The sequence below is a fragment of the Acanthochromis polyacanthus genome, chromosome 7 (assembly GCF_021347895.1).
Source record: "Acanthochromis polyacanthus isolate Apoly-LR-REF ecotype Palm Island chromosome 7, KAUST_Apoly_ChrSc, whole genome shotgun sequence".
NCBI lineage: Eukaryota > Metazoa > Chordata > Actinopteri > Pomacentridae > Acanthochromis > Acanthochromis polyacanthus.
In genome coordinates this window covers 28,311,011-28,334,392 of record NC_067119.1, presented here as the reverse complement: position 1 = coordinate 28,334,392, position 23,382 = coordinate 28,311,011, and the positions used below count along the sequence as shown (strand labels likewise).

At 41.2% G+C, this 23,382-nt stretch overlaps 1 protein-coding gene across 1 annotated transcript in view; it reads right to left on the bottom strand.

The window, feature by feature from the left end:
• The window catches only part of si:dkeyp-14d3.1 (transmembrane protein 132C), a 157,056-nt gene that overhangs the window by 20,565 nt on the left and 113,109 nt on the right, over positions 1–23,382 (bottom strand). The window contains exons 4-5 of the mRNA XM_022193150.2: positions 18,550–18,736; positions 1,433–1,576 (exon numbers count right to left, since the gene is read on the bottom strand). Coding sequence (XP_022048842.2) covers positions 1,433–1,576; positions 18,550–18,736 — 331 coding nt within the window. The remainder of the gene's footprint in view (positions 1–1,432; positions 1,577–18,549; positions 18,737–23,382) is intronic.

Below are 23,382 nucleotides of genomic sequence, written 5' to 3'. Positions count from 1 at the left end.
GCCTGCATGTGTCACACAACATTAGCGTAATAACACAAATTTCCAAAGAGGTTTGAAGAAAAAGCATGGACCTGAGGTATTTGTTTAAAATTCACTGTAATTACAGAGCCAGGAGTGAGAGGAAGGACCGTTTAATGAGCGCAGTGATTCATTATTCAGGTTTAATGTCACTCTGTGTTTATTTATCGCTAATTCCCTGGGTCAAAATTAGATAAATTAGTCATGTTTACGTACATGATCTAAGGCTATGATTAGAAAAGTGAGCAGCAGTAAGCATGCAGGGTGAATGCCCTAACCTAGAGATAGCTGTGGCTTTAAAAAAAAAAAAAAAAAGCATTCGTGTCTGCTTAATTTCCCTCTAGAACCCACTTAACAACCCCTGGCTCACATATCAGACATGATGAAGTGGTTCAATATGGCAAAGTCTTCTCCTCTACTTAAGGTTTTGATTTGGTTTCGTTCATTTGATTTCTTTATAGTGTTTATTGCATTGGTTTTACTTGCTTTGTCCATTAATCTTGGAAATCCTTGTTACACCAGTTTGCTGTTTCTTGACATGGAGTAACATCTCAGCCGTTCAAAACCAGAACACACACCACAGACAGATGCAATTTTTCTTTTCCTCCATATTTCCATTAAGTCTTTGGGATTCTGGTGGAGGGTGACTTTCTTTGTTTGCAGAGCAATAAGGGCTCAACTTTATGATGCTGGTAAGGCCGTTGTACTCTGTTTCGTCTTGTGCCTCAGATTTGAAAGGGACCACAAAAAAAAAAAAAAAACAGAAATGTGTGAGTAGTGGCTGCATGTCAAACATCACTTTCATATTGTTTGCCAGTGTTTCTTTATCCTTTCTGGAGGATTGATACAGATGGGCTAAACATGGAAGATCTTATCTAATGGTACCTATACAGTATTGATTTCTGCAAAGCTTCACAACACCTATAACCTCAAACAAGTTATTAAACACAAATATTTGTTACATTTTTTAAATTGATTTGCTCAATATTGCATGTGAGTTTCTCTAAAAACCAGGATTGACTCACAAAGTGTCGACACTTACTGCAAATGGACAGCACACATTTTACATCATTTTCTCATTTTAACGAGTTAGGTATTAATCAGGCAAATGTATTATGCAGATAAATGCGCATGTAGATGTTACTCTACTTACTTTTAACTGCACTCTGATTGACTGATAAAAATAGTAACAGCAACATAGTGCCTGTCTGTATTTTCTGGATCATATTTACTCACAGCTTCACCTTTATGCTGCACAATGTTTCAGCTGCTGATGTAAAAAAAAAAACTTGAATTTATGCCAGTCTTTGAGAAACATCTGAAAAAGCCTATTTGAAGTAGCTGATGGCAGGGTGGTTTTATGAGAGCAGAGATGCAGAGGCTCATTTTTCTTTCAGCAGTTCATCTTACTGACCTTGACCACATCCTCGTCTGTCGAGCGACACTTCACTGCTTCGGAGACGTCGGTAACTGAGGCGTCTATTCCAATGGTCACCACCTTCACTGGGACAGCCACTGTCTTTCCGGTCAGGACGGCCGTGTTCAAAATCTCAGAGTCCTAAAGACGAAAGGGAAGAAAAGCGGTCAGCAAAGTTCTCCTTGAATGTCTGCAGGTTTGTAATCGACACAATGACATATCAGTACTCACCAGCTGAAGAAAGTGACACATTACATCATATTAGATTTTCCCTGGTCCACTACAACTGGAACTTAGCTTTAATTTTGGGTATTGTATTTTTTAAGGTATAGTATTCAGCATTTTGTTGCTACCATAATCTGAAATTAAACAAATCATCTTAAGTATTATATATAATATAGCATAATCATTCGAGTGAAAGCATTTCTCTCACTGCAATGCTGAGTGGTTGACTCGGCACCATAATTACATATCAGCGGATAAAGTTCAGACTTAATCTGACTGCTGACAGGAGAATGAAATGATGAACTTAATTGCCTTAAAACTATATTTCATATGGGGTCATTATTCATGCTCTTATAGAGAATTTCTCCATCAATCAATTCCCTCTCTGTTAATGCATATCATCAGAAATGCAACGTGACGTCAATGAGTGTTTCTGTGGCCAAGGTTGTTCCAGCTTTTATTCATATAATCTTGGACACACTTTAATTGGAAGGTTCTCTTTGTAGTGGTTGTAATTACCCTCCAGTTGTGTACGTGTAATTGCTGCCATTGTGCTGCAATAGAACATACATAATAACTAAACTAACTATACTGCATTCTGACTTTGAATGAATGCCACAGAATGCAAGGAGAAGATGGAGTATCAACCAACAAATCCTCCTGTCTGAAAAAAGGACAAGAATATGTGGTTACTGCTTTCTGGCTGTGTAAAACAGAATGATAATTTCTTGGTATTTCACAAAAGTCATAGTGAAACCTAAGCTGCCAAGACTAGTTAGGTACATCTTGTGTAAATCAGGGTCCAATCAGTCTTAGAGTCTGGCTCTATGTAAAAAAGCACGAAATGCTACTGCACAATTTGTGACTGGACTGCAATAGAGGTACTCACAGTAAATGACCTCAGTAGTCTAGACAGCCGTGGTTCTTTAAGTTCTGTGGCACAGCTTCATTACTCTGAACAGAAATCTTAACCTTTCATTGCAGACACACACACAGTCACACACACCACCATTGTCACAAAGATAATTGGGGCCAATTAAGATAAGTCTGAGGTAACTTTTGCTCTCTAAAGTCGCCAATGCACATTGGATTGTCTCTTCTGCTCATTCAGATCAAAGAAATTGCGCTTCAATTACAGAGACTGCTGTATAACTCCGGCCACCGCAGTAAATAGCTGCTACGGAGGTAAAAGTGGCCTTTTCAACAGTTGTACTGTACAACAAACATAGGCTTCTTGTGATTGGTGAACTGAAATGACTTTAGCTAATTGTAAAGCATGACAAAAGTCCCTCATTGTGAGCTGCTTTCATTTTGCTGTTGGCATGGCCTTTCACAAAAGCCCTGGTCCAATTTCCTTAATTTCAATAGGCAGGAGCCCCAAGGCATCCTTTTTTTTGTCCCTGCTGTATTGAAGCTTTGCCAGCACTGAATACATCTATTATTTTTTTCTTTTAACAGAGAAATCTAACTCTGGAGTGATGCCTGTTGAATTAAGTGTCACATTTGTTTAGAGTAATATTGCTAAATCTGACAAGCACAGACAGGACCAATCTAGAGTGTCTGACTTCCTGTCCACATTCAAGCGTATTCCACAGTCACTGGGGAAGTACACAAGATTTGTGCATCGCTCTGTCAGCTGGGTTTCTAAAGACTTCCCCATGTGTTTGTGAGCTTGCAAATCATACTCATTCAAAAAAGAGAAAAGGAGGATTAAGTTTGATTGAAAGAAGCCTGGTCGTTTCTAAGACCATTTGGCTTTGGAGTGAAATGATTATTAGCTGAGCCAAGAGATACCAATGAATCACAAAAAACACTTAATCTTCAAATGGCTTTTCATTACAATTTTATAGACTGTGACAGTGTTATATAGCAATATAAACCCCCCTCAGAGTGTGCCACTGACTTTGATTCAATTCCCCTTAAAAATGGGGATTGCTGTAAATTAATTCTATGTCTGCTGGGATTCCTTCATTTCCAGAGGGTCATCTATAATGCATGATGGGGTAAATGGTAGGAACCTGGTGAAAGCAGAGGCTAATGTTAGATTACATCAGCTGGAGATGACCCAGCAGGGTGAGAGCAGCAGAAAGCTGAGCCTGGCAGTAATAAGCCACAGCGGGAGCCCACAGTGATGCTTCAGTGGTCCACACACTCTGACATAGACGACACAATTAAGCACAAAATGGAGACCGGTGGTGCACATCAGCAGCTTAGAGTAGTCTGAATGAAGACAATGAAATATGGATCTTTGGAACTGGAAAAACGTGTCTATCACCTGATGAGTTTTATTACTGTCAGGGTTTTGTTTGTGATGCCAGACATCCTAAAAGGGAAGTGAAAAACATTTTTTAGCTTTAGTTCTGTAGCGTCCGTAACTTCAAAAGTTTAAAGTTGTTGCATGTAGCAACTGTGATTCTAAAGTGTGCTGCTTTCAGCGCGTAAAGATGCTACTAAATACCCTATTCATGATGCATTAGAGAGGATAAGAGCTAACGGAAGTCCTTGATAACATCCAGCATATTTTAAATTTCACATAAAGTTGCCTGAGCAGAAGTTAAGGGATGCAGATAAGTTGCAAAGTAACTGTAGTTCCAGTGCTCTCTTATAAAGCCGTTTCCCTTTGCGTCAAATGATAATCCAGCTGATTAGAAATCTAAGAAAAGAACACATCATGTAAATTGCAGTATAACCTGAGCCTCCTGGCGAAGTCTTTGCACACTGTTCTGGTCTGTTGTTTCAAGATTAATGTGGCAGTGGATAATCCATGACAAACAATGCACTTATCGGAAAATAACAAGACAGTCTGGCTGCAAGATAATGCACCATGCAGAGCGCAATATGTGTCATAACTACAGCAGTCTGAATGAATTATCTCACTTAAGTAGAAGCGTGGCCGCTGACTTATGATCAAAATATACAGTATATAGCTTATTCATATTCTGGGCCAAAATACTCTTTGAACAGAAGAGTAGAACAAATATTTCAGGGTCTCTTGTAAGGACGCTCTACAAAACAGCCGGTCAAGAAGCTATAACAATCCTTATGTCCCATTAAAGGCCTCTGCCATCCCGAATTGACTGTTCTTTTGTGGTTCATAGAATATTTCCAAACTAGTTTATGATAATTAGGTTACTGCAGCCAACACACAGTGACCCTGGAGCCTTTGGGACTTTTAAGCGGCCCACGATGCCAAATGGTAATCCAGCCAAGTAGGAGAAAAAGAAGCTGTAGCCTGGTAACTGCTGAAACAAGTAACCTATCACCTATGAGCATTGGTTTAACAAGGTTATGAGCTTGCGGCATAACAGCTGGGCTGTTACCTGAAATAAACACAAACCCAACAAAATAGTCTTTATGCCTCCTTGGAAAGCATTGACATATGAGAATTGATCAGAACGTATTTAATGTGAACCAGGTTCCCCTCAGTTTCTCATCATGGTATCCTTTTTGCTACTCTCTCCTCTCCACTGAATATGTGCAAGAAACTTATACAGATGAAAATTGTGTAGAAGCCTTGATTTTTATCTTTAAGGATATTTCTGAGTATGCAGGTTGCCTGTTCATTTCATTCTTACCTGTTGATGCTGGTGTTTGTGCTTCAGTTACTCGCCAATCTGCCCCCTCAACTCTTACAGATAGGAGTCTTTTTGTTCAATAATCTGTAGGTGAACTGCCTGTCTGCTTTATCAAGGATCTCTCTGTTAGCATTCAGCGCGCTGCTGTGGCTGGTAATGTGTTCTGGGCTGTAATTTCTCCCTGTGTCTCGGTTGGATCTGAAAATAAGTGAGATTTATGGTGTCAGCCTGAGTGACACGGGCAGCATGAGAAGTAGCAAAGCTGGCCGTTCTGGTGTTGCGATTAGCTTCTGCCTCAACCCAGCGCTAACACATCCACATTCTGGCCCTGGCATCCTGGCTACAGCTACAAATGAGCAGGTCAAACATAGTGTCAAGTTGAGGATTTTAGGACCTGCATTATTCATAGTGCAGCAGAAAGAAGAGAGGGTGGTAAACAGAGTATATGTCTCGTGTGTACACCTGTTCATGTCAGCCCCGCACTGTGGTGACTGTCCCAAAGCCAACAGGCTGTCGAGATACACAAACAAACAAAAGCCACAGCAGTGAAAAAAAAAACCCTATAAGCCAAGATGTGCACTACGATGCTTTTACTACCATGATTGATGACATATCATCAGACATGGTTCTCTTTATGATCTTCATGTCATTTCAAGAACAAAAGCATTAAAAGAGCTATCAAGTAAGCCAATGGTCAACTAATCTATATAGTAAATGAAATATTCATAGTTCTGATAAACAATTTCATCCCTTGGTGATAAAGTGTGTGTATGCGTGAGGAAACTGCAATGGGAGCACGTGAATAGTGAATTATATGCTGTAGACATTAAACGCCACTCAGACAGTGTCCTGGAGCTATTAAGCACACTAAAAGAGACACGTCCTTTCATCAGTTCTTCTCTCCACATTGTGCAATGCTCAATGTGGCACTTCCTCCTCTCTATTCCAGTGGGCGTTTAATTGGCTAGAAGCGAGAAACATGGAGGAGAGTGGGAATAAAGGCCTTGGTAGCACCATGCAGAGCGATACATCACTGCATGACAGCGCATTGAAGTGGTGGGATGGTAGTGAAGCCAACACACTGCCTTTTAATGAGGGTCTTTCTCTTGCTCCCTTCTCTTCTTTTCCCACTTTTGCTCCTCTAAGAAAGAAACCAGTTACTCTCCTGTCTTCATTTTCCTCTTTCCCTTGTCGTTTTCCGGTTGACAGGATGAAGGTGGCTGCAGTATGTGGCACACCGAGACCCATCTCCACTGGTGGTCATCCCTCACTGCCTCTTAAAACACCTCTAGCCGTTCTGTTGTAGCCGCGCCCTGTCTGAGCTACATGCTGGTCAGAGATCTGATCCGCTCATTACTGTTGGCCATGGCTGGCAGAGAGAAGATTAACTCGATGGCTTCTTTGATAGTTGATGTCCTTAGTTTAAAAGGAGATGTAATGAGAGATCATGTTGAGCACATGGACAGGAACGATTGGCACCTCAGAATTAGCGGTAGTGTAGAGGACCACTTTAGTCGGTACCTCAGTCAGTAATTAGGAGACATTATAGAAAGGGCACCTCACTACCTGTCAATGGACATAATAGATATCAACCACACAAAAGTGGCAGCATGTGAAAATGCTGAATTATTAAGCTGGCTGCTGTGATAGAGGGCTGTACGAGTGTAGACTGTGACTCATGGCACATATCTTCTAAAGTAGGAGGTATATGAAACGCAGAACTTTTGAAAAACTTTTCTTCCTTTCATTTGATAAAAATAGCATAAAGCACTCTGTTCCATTAGCTAATTCTTGATAGCTGTTCATACTTTATCACTCATCACTTTGCTCAGTTGATATATCCTAATAATACTCAAGCAGTAGTATATGACTATTGCAACTCAACACCTCTCACTATGACTCTGCTGATATATACTGATCAGCCACAGCATTAAAACCACCTGCTTAATATTGTGTAGATTATCCTCATGCCACAAAAACAACTCTGAACCATCGGCTCATGGATATGGGATCTCTGGGTGTCTTGTGGTGTGTGGCACAGGTCGCTGGCAGTGGATCTTTGGGTCTTGTGGGGCATTTGTGGATTTGGCTTGTTGTGGCTCATCCCATGGAAGCTTGAGCCGATTAGGATCTGAAGGGTTTGGAGTGAGAATCAGTGCCTGGGGATCTTTGTTGTTCCTTGGGCCATTCCTAAGCAATTTTTGCCATGTGGAACATTGTGCTGCTGGCAGAGACAAATGCCATCAGGGATTGCCTTTACAATGGGGGACATGTGGTTGTTCTGGAACAATGGTTAGGTGGGTGGTAAGAGCCAAAGTAGCATCCATATGAATGCCTGGATCCAAGGTTTACCATAAATACAATGGTTCAATCAAAGTTATTCACTTCACCGCTTGGTAGTTTTAATGTTGTGTCTGCTTGGTGTACCTCTGTGTCAGAGCTGTTTGTTGCTGTAATGTGCTGTAATGTGCATGTTTAACATGAGATAACATGATTAGAATTTTCCTTTTGATCAGAGTTAGATGAGAAGATTGATACCACTCTCATGTGTGTGCAGGAACCACATGCCGACCACCAGCAGCCTTTAAGCCAGGTTTAGCGTAAAGCCTGTCAACAGTGGAAAACAGCTAGCATGGCTCTGTTTGGAAAAAAAAAAAATCCACTAATCAGCACTTCAAAAAATCACTAATTAAGACAAAGGTCGTGTTTCTTAAATCCATATAAAAGTGAGACAAGAAAAGACAAGACATGGTCTTGTAAGTCAAGGTATTTGCTGAACTATTTCTTTGCCAGAGGCAGTGCCTTTAAAGTTTCTGTTGGTTACCTCATAACCTCTTTGTGTCAAAAGACTCCAGGAAGTCACTGCAGCTGGAAATGAAATAGTCCAGCAAATAAACCCTCACAAAATCACAACCTTGCTAACCATGCCCCTGTACCCGCATCTGTTCACCTCTGCTTCTGCTCTTTGTGCTGAGCCAAGAACCTACTGTCTGTGGATTCAAACTTACTGTACAGTCATAATTTTAACTTCTAGCAATACCGTAAAACGGGGCTATAAGGGACAGCTGGGTAATAAGGGACATTTTTCCGGAAAATGTTTTTAATGTAATTCTGCGGTTTTTATGTTGAGCAGGATGCGGTTTTGTGTTGTTTTTATCAATTATCCATGAATTCTTAAAGAAATCTAGGTAAGTTGGAAATTCCTTTTTGCTTTCCTGTAGATAGAAATGTCCCTTATTACCCAGCTGTCCCTTATAGCCCCGTTTTACGGTACAGCAAATACATTTCCAAGGACATAAAATAATTCCTTTATTTATACGTTCTTCAGAAGAATCATATTTGCTGCTCAGATTCTTTGAGGTCGCTTAAAGAACATAGTTTTTTTCCCTTTTAATCCTGAATGTATAATCATCTAGATGGTCATGTTTCTGATGGAAATAAAGCACTTAAAAAGTCACTCATGCTGTGCCCGGGGAAAAAAATAATTGCTTTAACTTAGACAGAAATTTCTGCTCTTGGTGGAATCACTGTTGGAGTGATTTATAACGTTTCTGTCACAACCTTCAAAGGAAGGGCCGCCAATGACGAATCAACAACTCCATTCATATTAGCTGACTGCACTGTTACGCAAGAGGATTCGCACAACAGTTCACGGACAGTATTGATGTTGTAGTTGCACTGAACTGCTTTCAACTGTAAATTATTTATGAGTGCATATGATTTATGGGTAAATTTTGACTTTGGGGAAGTGTCACAATAGCATACTGCTGACAGGATAAATCCCCCCTCAAATATTAATTACATAATGAATTGTCTCCTTAGTCTACTTTGCTCATTGATAATCTAGTTCACTTTCTGCATCGTAAAGGGTCTGTTCAAATATTGTTGCGATTTTATTTCTAAAAATGACATACTAAGTGTAAAAAAAGACGTTTCCAGTGACATACGACATAGCCAAGGGTCATGCAGTTAAAGTGCTCTGTGCTGTTCATCTTCAGCCTATCTCTTGTAAACCTGGCTGTCCACAACAGTACATTTACAGAGAGCTTATTAGTCTCCGTACTTGCAAAATAAATTTATAGGCTGCTGCTGAAGGGACAGAGGCACCATGCAGAGCCCAGTGACCAGGAATTGCACCTCCCACTGTGATAGGAAGGATGTGAATAAAACATCGCTGGCTGTGGAAGTTCTATATTTTAGGTCTATAGGACGAATCCTCTGTAATTCTCATGAATATCATACCTGTAATACATCTAGATCAGTGGGTCAGAAGGGAGGAGCAGATGTCCCTGGTGAATTTCAACAACACTCAGACTCAGCTGTGGAAGAATCAAGGTCAGGCACCAGGGATACAGCCAGCTCTCTGCTCACCTAGAGATGAGTGAGAGCGCTGCAGGGGCTCAGGGGAGGGAGCTGGTGGGCGCTTTGACTGATGCTGGCTCTGGTATAGCAATGCCTTGTGTGTGCCCCGCTGTTTGCCCATTGAGCCGAGCCCGGAGGCCAGAAGGCAGGGAAACAACCCTGCCTGCGCCAGTCTGCTCAATTTCAGCCCAATATCTATCACACACGGGCGATCGATGAAGAGTTCTTCACCAACAGCCAACCGCGCCTGTAGGGGGATGACCTCCTGATCTCTGTCTGATTTCTTCACCCATCTCTGATCGAGATCCATACTGCCAGCTTAGCTTGGCTTAGCTTGGCTTAGCTGCCCTCTGGACACAGACCTCTCTCAGCAGGCACAAAGGTCAGCTCCATTGTAGAGTTCATTACTGCTGAAAAAATACACACATTCCTCCCAAACCTCAGTGGTTAAGGATTAAAGTCAGACTGAGCAGAGCTGGGCCAGAATGTGAAGTGGGATGTTAGCAATTATTGGGAGATGTGAGATATGGGCATATGTCACTCAGAGATTGATCTGTCAGTCTGGATCCTACCCTTCACTTCATCACTGCATTTTGTGCTACGCTGTATAATCTTTTCATGACATAAGCAACAGAAGAAGGAAAACTGAGAGGCAAGGATGAAGGTTCACAGCATTTCATTAGGCACACTAGAATATATGTGGCTCCACAGAACACAAGTCTAAGTCATTTTCTGTGGGCATGATAAACCTTTACATAAATGCAGTGTTTTATGCACGAATTATGCAGGTCATCTTCATATAAACGGCAGCGTAAACAAGAAATTTGACCTCACTTCTGGAGTATCTTTCAAAAGCAGCGTGGAAAGGTTAGCTTTCAGCGGTGACTGATAATTTTCAAACGTCACTGGAATGAGCAAGTTTTAAAAGGTAACAAACCCATCCCACTCACTTATAGTCGTTCAATTAGAAAAGGATTTCAGAGTACATAGACTTGCTGAGTGACATTGAATTTGCCACTAAACCTCAGTGTGTCTGTTCTTTTTGAAAGTAGCTCCAAGTGCAGTGCCATCAAACAGATCACCCACTCATTGCTTCACTTCTTACTGTATATGCTATCAAAGGGAAAATGAGTGTGCGTCCTTCTAAGTATCCTCTACTTTCCACAAGGACAAAAGAGTTAAAGAAAATAAAAAATGCTAAGCCATGCAGTCAAAAGAAGTCAGATTGTGGTCTGCATTAGAGCATTTGTCACGATCCATCGTCCTAATTAGCATCACATGTAATATGCCACATGTGCATATGTCAGCAGCCTCAATTAGCGCTGCCACTTCATCATCAGCCTCTAAGTTGTAGCAGATGCTAATGGATTACTTGCTTGAGGTCTATCCATCAGCCCTTAGTGTAAACTGCATGACTCATGCCATGTGAAAAAAAAAAAAAACCTACTGCTTTATCCTGTTCCAAATAAAACAGCAGGGGCAGGCAGCAGAGGTTCCGCAGTGGTGAAACAAAGTGGCTAAACTTATTAGATGACCAAAATCCGACAGTCTATCCAAGGTGTAAAGTACATGATCTTCTGTAAACAGCTTGCATGGAATTACCTGCACCCATAATGCATTTCTGCAGGATTAGTTGCCATGTAAGTGCTTATGTCTTTATGTCTAACTATGTGTTTGATAAATGGTTCTCCAGATTTCACTTGCCTGGGAGAAAAGATGTGCATTGCGACAGAGGGAATGGAATCGAAAGCAGTAAAATAAAACATTCATTGGGAGATGTTGATAGATGACTTTATCATGTGAGAGCAGAAGTGGCCAGAGAAGGCCGGGGTGATGATGTATTGTTTAACAATACATTGGAGCAGTACGTGAATACAAACGGCTGCTTTCATTTCTCCTCATCTCTATGCCAGCGAATGCTCATGTGAGTGAGCACAGTTTGGTGTCTCGGCTGGAACAGGAAGACTGATGATTCCAGATATGATGTATGCCCTGTCCTCCTGCTCCCTCTCCATCACCAGGCATCCACAGCATGGGTAATGATGATGAGGGCAGCCTGGACAGGAGCATATTACTTCACGATGGTAAAAGATAATGGACCAGCCTCCTACTGTGCAGGGGAATCTGCTCAGGCATCCAATTACTGCCCCTAAAATTCATCTCAAGATGACCCAAAAAATAAAAAAAACCCAGCTCTTTCACACTTTAAGTGAAATGAAGGACGCCAACACAAGGAGGCGGAGGGTGACAAGGGAGGCAATTAATCTATATTGTTAATATATTAATGGATTTTTGTCTGGGACGAGCAGAAAAAAATACAGAGGAAAGAGGCAGAGAAAAAGAAGAAAACATTAAAAAACAGGTGAAGGAGAGACAAGGTAAGAAAGGCAAGTGATACTACAGCCGACAGAAAGAGTTCTGAGGCATTTCCTTGCTCTAAACCGACTAAAACTTTTGAGTGCTTATTTCATTTTCTGCGTTTGAAATAATTGCTGCATTTGCAGAACTCCTGCTTCACAGTTTGAAATTGGTGACAAAGTGGCGAGCGACGCTCTGAGCCCTCCCCATGCAGGTGGGTCTGTGACAACACACAGGAGGAGCCCTCTTCAAAGAGAAGGGAAAAAAGAGAGAGCTCATCTTTCAAAACGATGTCGCTGCTTTCCCAGAAGTGTCACCCGTGGCAGAGCCTATCACTCGGCTGGGGTAATGCAATAAAAAGACCTTTTTATAATAATCAATTTCAGTAAGGGCAAAATAATTTAGAATATGCCATAAATGGGCCGGGAATGGGTCTGAGGAGCATTGAAGTAATAGGCCATAAATGTGATCAAACTCAAAATAAGCTTCCCATTACTAATAGTCATTAGCTTTATTACATTACAACCTTTAGAGACATGGTCAGTTATGGATCTTCATGCAGTTTATGAGATTATTTCTGGTCAGAATACAATCACAGCAGCTTTTACATTATGAAAAAATTCAGTCGGGCTTATTAGACTAATTAGTGCTAATTACAGATGAAAAGACTTTCTAGAGAAGCTGTTGTGTCAACAGATGCCTTCAGCATGCTCTGTGAAGTCTCCCCTCTTAACTTGATTAAAAAGATTGGAGAATTACCCTGCCTGTTTCTCCCTTTGCACTATCTCTAAAAACACCACCCTTTTCCTTTCAATGTTTCTCCCCTTTCTACGCACTTCTTTCTTCCTCTCTTTCATCTGTAACCTTGATATACTGTCAACATCGCTGATCACAAAAATGTTCCACATATTGCAACAAAAAAAATATAATAACAACAATGACAGCAAAGAGACTACATTAAAACAGCTTTTAGGTGTTGGAGTTACAGTCCTGTAGCTAATGACAAAGGCAGCAAGATGTTATTTCTTTCAAAGCTCTAGAGAGATGAAACAAGGAGGCAAACACGCAATTGAATATTGGACTTGCATTCAGGCATCAACGGGAAATGGTGGTGAGAACTCTGGTGGAACGTCAGTGTTGCTCTTTCTGCTGGATGCATCAGCAACGTTTAAAGCTTGCCAAAAGGGAAACATCGACGGACTACAGATCAGATGCTGAATACGCCTCAGACTTGGAAATTGTCAGAGAATTTAAACTTCACCTCTGTGACAACTTGTACCAGGGACATAATAGGAAGAGGGGGAGAAGCTGGATAAAAACTCATCTCAGTTGACAGTAGTCACTACTCTACGCTCAGAGAGAACACTTAACAAGCAGCAGTGATTCTAGTTTCTTCCTCACAGGCTAAATACAGTACAGTTGCTGTAAGAAGCCTAAAAGAAACACTGCACGTTTGCCTCATGGATGGAATAAACACAAAAAAGAGTATGAAAACTTCCATTTTTAAAGAAAGGATTCAGTGTAGCTTAAACTGGTGACACTGTGTACGAGGACTCCATATAACGATGCAGTTCTTTGTGTCCAAATCTGAACCTGTGAACAGTGGAGAAACGCATTCAAGTTAGTCCACTCTTTCTTCTGCTACACAGCCTCTAAAAGGAAACTCATGGATGTTTTAAACCAACTGTTTGTAACCAAAATTGCAAAAAAACATAAAGCAGAATCTGTACTTAGGTGGGAGGACATGTTGGAGTTAATAAATCTGAACACTCCTCGTGTAACATTTGCAGTCTTCCTGGATTCCAAAAATATGACTACTCCCTTATCGTCATTCATAATTTATTTTGTGTTTGAAGAAACGTCCTTTTCCTGATCTCACAGTTCATATATCCTACAATCAAAGAACTTCATCATTCCTGGGCATGAGATTACTATGCATTCCACCCCACATTTCATAGATAAGTCTGCCACATCCTCCAATCTCAGCTGCGCTTGTTATGGTGACTTCAGATCCGTGAGCAGAGACCTGCTTTCTTCTGGAATTGGACTTTGTTTTCTCTTGTGGAAGGAAGGTGCTGATGGTGTCTGCATGTGTGTGCGTAGAGGGGGGGTTGACAGCACTGCTCTTACATTACCTTACTTCCTTTTTTCTATCAGCGAGGAGTGTAGCAGGGAGGAGGGAGAGGAACTTATCTGTGGGCCTTTTCATGCCACAGTGATCCCAAGTAATCTAATTCAGCCTTCCTCTTTCTCGCTTGTGTGCTTCCCTCATATTGGTGCATGCAGATTGCAAAAGCCTCATGCGTGTGCGCGCATGTGTGTGTGTAAGAGGTAGGGAAAGAGATGGTAGAGAAAAGGGGACAGAGGAAGACAGACAGAGTTAATGAGTTCTGAATGTGTCTCCATGTATAAGTATTTGTGTTGTGTGTTAAGTAGTGCGCCACGGGGAGCCTGGAGATGCTGTGCACCTTCGGAAGCTGTCTGCACGTGAGACGCATTTGGAAGAAAAAGAAGCAGCAAAGAGAAGAGTGTGCAGCCTCATGGTAAAGCAAGATAAAGTGAAATGAAAGTGTCCCAATCAGCCTCGTTTCAAAAAAACATCTGGTGATGAAAAAGTTTGTCATGTTCGAGCCAAACATATATATGCCGATCAGTGAAACCGATGCCTTTCAACGCACTGAATCGACACACTCCCCGACATGATAACAGCTGCTTCACTGCCTCACTGGCAGGCTCTCTGAACAGAATAGCAAATCAAGATAAGGAAAAGGGAAAATCCAGCCTTTTGGTACATGTAGAGGAGAACATTCATTGAGGACAGACACACACACACACACATCTGTTTTAGTACACATGATGCACTATTCATCTTTATCTCCTATGAGGCTTCTGTCCAAAATTATTCTGCCCCTAAATGGTTTAGCCAAGTTTGGCAAATAATTGTAATATTAGGTTAATTGAGATGGATTTTTGCCGCCGAGACAAAAAGTTATGTGATTTATAGCGAGCAATAAAAACCTCCCTTCTATGTAAAATGAGCAGAATAATCAGGGTGAGAAAGCAGACACTTGTAGGATTGATTGATGACTGCATGTTAGAGTTTGGCGGAGTGTGAGCCCATTCACAGAATTCATTTGACAAAAAACAATAAAAGAAATATTGCCACTCATACAGCCTCCCACAACAGCTAAATGCAGTCAAATTAGTCAAATAAAGACTTTATTTAATGTGTGTTTTTCATCGAGCAGGCAAGAGTCAATTTTTTTGGGTGAATCTCTTTTTTTATGCAAGCAGAGCCTTTTCCAGATAATCATGCAAATCATCTTTGCAGTATTTTTCAGAGGAAGGTGCGGGAGCAAACTATATATTCCTAGAGCAAGGAAAGCAGGCTGTTGATACATCAGTGACATGAAAAGGATGTGAGGGAAGGAACGAGCACAATACTGGAGCAATGAACACATAGCTTCAATTATCCTGAGGATGGGTTTGTGGATGAGGATGCCTCGCGTTGCTCTGAATCCAGGAACAGCCACCCACAGGCATCTATCATCTACACAGCCACGGGCAATACTTCGAGAATAACAATGGCACAACAGTCAGGTCTGTATCATGCAGATCAGAAGCACAAAAATAGAAATGAATGCAGTCTTTGTTTAAGTAATCAGTGCTGAAGTGACTCTGTGTCTTTCTACTTAGTCGACACACTTGATGTCACCCATTTATTTACCTGAGCGCTCTTGATCTAAATCAGAACCCGGTGCTCTCTGGGTCGATGAACAGCGCTACAAAGATGCATTAAAGCCTTCCTATGTGAACTTCTATAGGGGTTAATCTACACAACAGTCTACCTGTGACTCACTGAGGGAGACACACCGCTCCAGGCTTACCCTCAGGCCAGAGCCAGCCTCCAGACTCCATGTGAGGCCTGCTGGGAGCTACGCTGTAAAATGTAATACACAGCTTAGTCAAATCTACTCAGCTTCCCGAGTTGATTTACTGTACATGGTGAAATCCGCAAGTTCTGGGACTGTGATAATAAATAGAAAAAAACATACCTGATTTGACAGCTGTCCCTATTTGAACTAGTTTTTTGTGCAGCAATACACTGCTCCCAGTGCTCCTGCCACATCTGGAATATTCACTGGAAGGTCCTGTTCTGCATGTGTGCCAAGCAACATTTGCACAAGTCTGGATCTCCACTACTATGTCAAAATGGTGACCCTTACACTTGAATTTCATTTTAAGGAGGAGGAAGGAGTTGCAGGGAACCTAAACTGGTGAGTAGGTTGGGTGAGGAGACACAGTTGTGCTGATATGGCCAAAAAGCGTTGCCATTTTAAATGCGCTATGAGAAGTGTGTATTGGCATACTGGCATGCACCACAGTTTCAGTCATTTGTGTTGAAACTTTTCCCTCAGATGTCACAGTAGAACTCAGTGTTGGCAATCTGACCCTGGAGCATGAATTTGTGAGCTCCTCTACTAAAGACTGCTGTCTGGGTTCTGGTGTCATAGCTCTAGACCCAATTGTTGTCACCAGTGATGATTCTAAACAAAAAGGTTGGACAGTTTGACACAGAATTTGATATTTGCTTCCTGAGAAAGTTTCAGGTCTGTGGCAAAATGTGTACCTGCAAGTGGTCAGAACATGACTTCCAGTGTATCAGCACACAAGAAGACTGCAAGACCTGGACAGCTGCCACATTTAAGTCAGGTCAAGTTTTTGCTTTTATTGAGAAGCAGTCATGGACCTTATTGATTGCAACCCATGTAAGTTTTGCTAATTGCTAATTAATGCAATTTAGAATGTCAATTTTTCTGTTCAGGGAGCGCTAACTTGTGGTATTTTGACCTAAAATAATGACCTGAGTGAACTGAGAGTTCATTTAAATGAAGTTAAGTTTATTTATAAGATTTTAAACTGGCAGATTAGCAGGCTTCTGAGCATGCATTGTTAGACTGTTAAAACTCCCCAGAGTCTCTTCTTGTAGTATGAGCAAAGAGACATGCTGGAAATTTGATCTGTGTTTTTAATATATGCTACATTAAGATATAGTTGTTTCTTTTCATAATTTTGTTAACCTGGAATAATTAACAGTGTACTGATGTTCTCCTCTTACAATCCTCCTGACAACACTTTGTGGGATAACCAACATTATCACCTCTGCTTTCTCTATCTGAGCATCAATAGTAGAAGACTTATTCAGATGTATAATTTCCTTGAACAAAAATAGTTACTACAATCTGAAGGCAGGCTGATGCAAGTAAACCACCTGTCCTTAACCGAAGAGACAACTTACTAATTAGATATTAGCAGCAGAATATACTTAAAGTATTAGAAGTAGAATCCCTCAGTATGCAGAATGTCCCCTATTTCAGTATCATTATATAAAATACATGATGCACTGGCATGTTCACACTGTTGTGGTTCTACAGTCAAAGTGGAGGACGATTTTACCATTTTATGTACTGATTTTCTGTTTGTTCTTTGTTTTATCTTGCTTTTATTTATTTTGCCAGGTGAGTTAAACTCTTGCTTCCCAAAGCTATTTAGCATAAAGCCCACAGACAGCACCAGACATTTTCCTTGTATGCTTTTGATTCCTATGTTTTATTCATTTTACATTTGTTTGAGTATGGAGACATTCAATTTTGTAAATGCATGTTTTGTATGTAAAATAATAAGCCAAAATGGAGCTATAGAATAGTGCCGTGGTGGTACAGAGGTCAGCACTATCATCTCACAGCATTAAGGTTCTGGGAGGGAACCTGCTGGTCAGCTGAGGCCTTTGCTTTGCATGTTTTCCTTGTAAATGTGGGACTTTTCTCTTGGGCTTTCTCTCACAGTTCAAAGACACACGGCAGGTTAACTGGTGATTTCAAGTAAGCTGTAGGTATGAGCCCACACAATTGTCTGTCTCATTGTGTTTGCCCTGCGGTGAACTTGCGACCTGTCCAGGGTTTACACAGCCACTCCTCTAATGTCGGCTGGGATAGACTTCAGTCCCCCGTGACCCTCTACGGGATAAACTGAGTACACGTCATGGATGGGTGGATAAGAAGTACAGTGACTGCAGCTGTCAGAGTTATGTAGTGACAGAACGGCACAATATTTCCTTTTGACATGAAGCGAAGAGGAAAAAAGAAATCTCATCACATAAAATAACACTAGCTACCTGAATAAATGCGATGTGTCCGTGAGGCATTATCATTAGCATGTCATCCTTTTATTGACATAAACACACTATTTTCAATTGCATTTCTTTGCCACTTAAATAATTTTTCCCTTCCCTTTGCTGCAAATGAAAATATACTACTTGTTATTCTAATGTTTATTAATGTTTGTTTCTAATCTATGAAATCTGTGCAAAACGTGATCAGATCATGAATTCATTCATCTTTCTCCTCCAGGCTGTTACTAGTCATACTTACTTTCCAAAGCAATGTATTTTCATTGATGTTGTAAAAACATATGCAAATGCTGGTACAAAGTGTGAATTTACACATTACCAGGATGCACTACTTCACATTCAGAGTAATGAGTGTGCAGCCATCTATTTGGGTGCTGCACGGAGCTGGAAGAGGCATCACTCACCATAGCCAGGGGCACGATGCCTGCCAGGTCCTCCTGTGCCAGGCGGATCTCCGTCTCCACCTCTTGTGAGGCAGCACGGCTGGCCGAGTACTCCACCTGCCAGGCCATCCAGCGGCTGCCCGTCGGCTCTGGGAAGCTTTCCATTTTCAGATCCACCTGGAGCACCCTCTGAACTCCCATCTCAGGCCTACCAGTGTGCACAAAAGAAGAAAGTGTTACAGAATGGCTAAGCAGATGGCTGGGCAGGAGTTTGAAAAAGAGCGTGCGGATGTGCTCATGTGTTCGTGAGCTCATTCAACCTGCTGTCTGCTCTAATGACGACAAACGGTACGGGCTGATGAATGCGTCTGAGGTTGAAATCTATGACATTTTACCAGCTGAGATTGTTAAAAATATCAAGTCCTTTTGGGTTTGACTCTTTGGCCAGCCTTCTACCTGGTGGAATAACGTCACCCCCTTTTTCTTTACTCCTCTCACACTTGACTACAAGCGATGTGCACAGTAAATAGAACCAACAGTGTAACATCTTGGCTGCTCCTCAGAGCAGTTTATAGGAATGTTTCACACGGTGTCACCCCCGCTAAGGTGTTGATGGTAGGGTTTGTCACCGGTGCCCTTGTTTGCTGTGGATGAGTGTAAATATACGGCATGCTACAGCAGGATCTACGGCAGGCCTGAATTAAGTCAGACAAATGGAGAGCGTTGATAATAAAATTTCTCATGGCACCATAAGTCTCTGGTGCTCGTGGTTTAAATATAGCCTGGAGGCAGGAAAGGTCAGCTTTACATGGGAGCCAGAGGAGATGGGAAATGGCACAAAATCTGTTAGCCACGTCTTGCGTGTCAAATGGCAGGACTCTGAGCCAATAAATTTCATGCATGGTCTCTGTGGCACACCGCCACAAAACGGCATCATGTAATTTGAGCGTGGTGAGGGAGAGAGGAGGAGAGAATAAGCACCATGTGAATAAATCCACATTTGTTTAGAGAGGAGACCTCATGCATGTAACATGTAGAAAATACTGTGACGCATGAGGTGGAAAAAAGGGAACTTTTAAAGCTAAATTAGATATTGAGAAAGCAAAATATTGCTTTAAAGAGAGGCAATACATATGTGGCACATCTTAAAAAGACAACAAAAGAAATGTATAACATTCTGAATTATGAATAGGGGACTAAAACAGTAAAACAATAAATAATAGACAATGCTTTATCCGCTGCTCTCATATTCACACAGGACAGTATTTCCAGATCGTTCTCATATTATTCAGTTTTACACTGAGAGACTGTAAGATTTGTTGCACAGCAGAGCACAACAACCCAATTTTCACATCCAACAGAGGTTTTTTATAAATAATTAAGATGACAACCAAATAAGTTGTGTCACATTTCATAACATCGTACCAGTTAGAGTAGCGAGCCGTTGAAGACGTAGTACGACAACATGAACTTACATAACTGTCCCAAAATGCTGTGGAAAAGGACAGATGCTAATCTCTGTGTGTCGACCAGTAAAGCCACGAGGTTCATCAGACAAATAAAGTAAATAGAAGATGCACTAAACGCCCAGAAACAAACCTCTGAGCGCTCCACAGTAACCAAGTGTCACACAAATCCTTTGTCAGCCCAAATGGCCTAGTTTCTTCAGCACAGGCAGTCTTTTCTGCTGCACACAGGTTGTGCTGGCAAACATCACACACTTTAGGCATGCAACAAGGACGAAGAGCAAAAGAATGAAAGTGAGTGTGCAGCAGAAAGGTTTGATTGTACTGTACATACACTACCAGGCACAGGAATCAAACACACACCTTCACAAAGTTAAACGGCCTCCAGAAAAGACAGAAAAAGTTGTTATTAGCTTTTTTTTCCTCCTTCAGAGATGTCAATTATTTCCCGCCTCGCCTGATCCAGTTGGCAGAGTTTAATAGCAGCTGTGAATGCTCTGAATTTTATGAGGTTTTCATATTTCTTCCTACAATAAAGGTGCCAACTAAATATTGAGGTTATAGGAATGTACACTGTACAAACAGTTCTTCTGACATGCTGCTAATGCGGCCTGTTTGTGACAGAAGTGTCCAGTGTCAAAAGAAGACCTGAGTGACAGCAAGATTAAAACAAGGATGAGTGAAAGGAAGAAATAAAATGTTGCTGTCGGACAAAGAGCACACTTCACTTTGGTCCTTTTTTGACTTTGCCTCAGCAGGGGAGTTAATGGAAATATTGCACTGCATGGACTGGAGGTTACAGTTATTTACAAAAGTGTGGAACGTATCCAGCTTGAAACTCATACTGTCTGAAATGTCGAAAAGAAATAGAACTTAAGGGAAACTGTGGAGGTCATGACAGCATCTGGAAGAGCAATTTTCAGATAAAATTCTGTATGTGCTGAGTAGAAAAGCAAAACAAAACCTGCATATGACTGCAGCGAATCTAGACAAAGGTTTAGCTGATGCCAGGGTGGAGGTGCATTGTTCCACTTTGCAGCATTGCGTTGAAGTGGCATCATAACGAACTCTTTCCCTGTGACCGCCTCACAAAGGTCAGTGTCCAAAGTATGCAAAGCAACATCTGGATTAGCCAAAGGCATTCAAAAATGAAGTGCTGTGGACAGATGAAGTAAAAATTGAGTCTCTGGCCAGAATCAGCAGGTATGCATGGAGGACAAATGAGGCAACGTTTGATGAAAAGAACACCTGGAGAGCTGTCAAGCTGGAGATGGAAATAGAGAGGGAAAAATGGATTCCACTAAACATCTTACAGTCAGTCGAGACGACCCTGCCTCTCAAAAATTACACTCTCATAAAACTAAACTGCATTCTCAATTACATTTAAAAGAAATAGAAATGGTCTGGTTACAGTAGGACATGGGAGGAAACTTTAAGAGCACCATAAAATTCACATAACAATGATAAAAGCTTGGTGGCATTAGTCCAACACAGGACTTTTACCCAGGAGACAAGAGTTTGTGTCCCATGTGAGACCAATATTATTAGACTTAAGTTTAGTTAAATGTTTACTTTCATTTTTATTCACTGTTTTAGTAGGCTTAAGCATCAAAATGAGTTGGTTATTTCTAGGGTTAAAATGCACCTATTCTTTCACAACTTGTTTGAAGGTTTTCCTGCTTACAGAGTGCAAAGCCTAATATATGACTGGTGGGCTGAAAAACGCTGCAAAAATAAATGACAGTGAAAACAATAATGATTAGAAATGCATTTGTGATACGTAACAAACAAACATACTCTGGGAGAAGACATGTTTCTCTCACATTGCAATTGAGACCGTAGCTTAGTTGTAATGGAATGTATTTTTGTGAGACAGGGCTGGTCAGGAAAACTGAAAAAGCATGTCTTCTACATCAGAAAAATGATCTAAAACATACTTCTAACTTTATGATAGAACTACTACTAATGGTCATTATTATTCCCTGAACATCACTGAAAATCTGCAAGTAGATTGAAAATATAAGTTTAGAACGAAGTGGTCTGCAAGGAAGAATGGATGAAAATGTCCATATCAAATAAACCCCCAATATAACAGCATGCAAAAGAACATTTGCATGCTGTTATATTGGGGGTTTATGAAGTTCTGACTTGGGAAAGTGATAAAATTTTTTGCATATGTTACAATTATTGCCAAATTTTGTCCCTGAAATAATAAGCGACTGTGGAAAGACAAATTTTGAACATTTGAGTGTCTGTAATTATGTCTTTTCATCTCAAAAATCAAGTGCATATGTAAAATTTTACCAAAGGATACTAAAACACCTGCATACAATCATTTCTATATGAAGGTGTGGGTTTGCGATTGAAGGAATAAATCACAAAGGTCCTCGACACATAAAGCTGTAAATACAATGTTTATGGTGAAAATGGTTTATTTATAACATTTTTTTATGATCACTCTTAAAAACCGAAGCTGCTGCTGGCTGTATATCTTACTACCCTAAAAAGTTGTAAAGCAGATGGCAAAAATAAAAAGAAAAAAAAAGCGGAATGGATGAACAGAGACATTTGGTCCTCTTAAACTCCCATAGAAAGCCTGGCAGCAGTCCATTTCTGATTGTCCGCTGTACTTGACCCCCATTGACACACGTCATAAAATGAAACCTGACAGAAGCATCCATGTCAGGGTGAATGTTACGCAGACATTGAGTCACTGACATTTAGCCAAATACACCAGCATGTCATCCTGAGTCGACCTCCCCTCTCCAAGTCTGCTAATCACATGGCTCGCTGGGGGAAACTGCTCATTTCTCTGTCACTTCCAGCATGGGGTCTAATTCAATTAGCAACAAAGGGCCATGGATGCGTGCCACACAGCTGGCCTCAGCTTGATAATTATCTCTGAGCTAGCTGTGGTTTGACTAAATCTGAGGCCAGACAGACGACCAGAGGGCACCCAAAGGCAAGATAGAGAGGCTCAGTAGATAACAGGCCCTAAAGTCGGAAGCAGCTGGGCCTCTGGCTTCGGTGACCGGACCGGAGAGGAAATCAGACTTGACAAGGTGCTGCCGGAGAGGGCTGACAACAGACTCACTGAGAATAGCACAGAGATGGCTGAGAGGATGCTGTTTAGGCGCTTTCAGGATGCCCATTAATCACAGTGACACCAGCAGATCTGTAGGACATGCAGTGACACACAATGAAACATACGTGAAGAGCTTAGCATCATAATGGATTTGTTGAAGATGCTATGCGTAGCATATTTTTCCATCAAAATGACAACATAAAGACAATCGTTGTCATATATAACAGACTATGACAGATGAGGACTGTAACCTCTCACACGGGTAAAGGAGCTCTCTTCCAAGAGATGTACAAAAAAATAGTT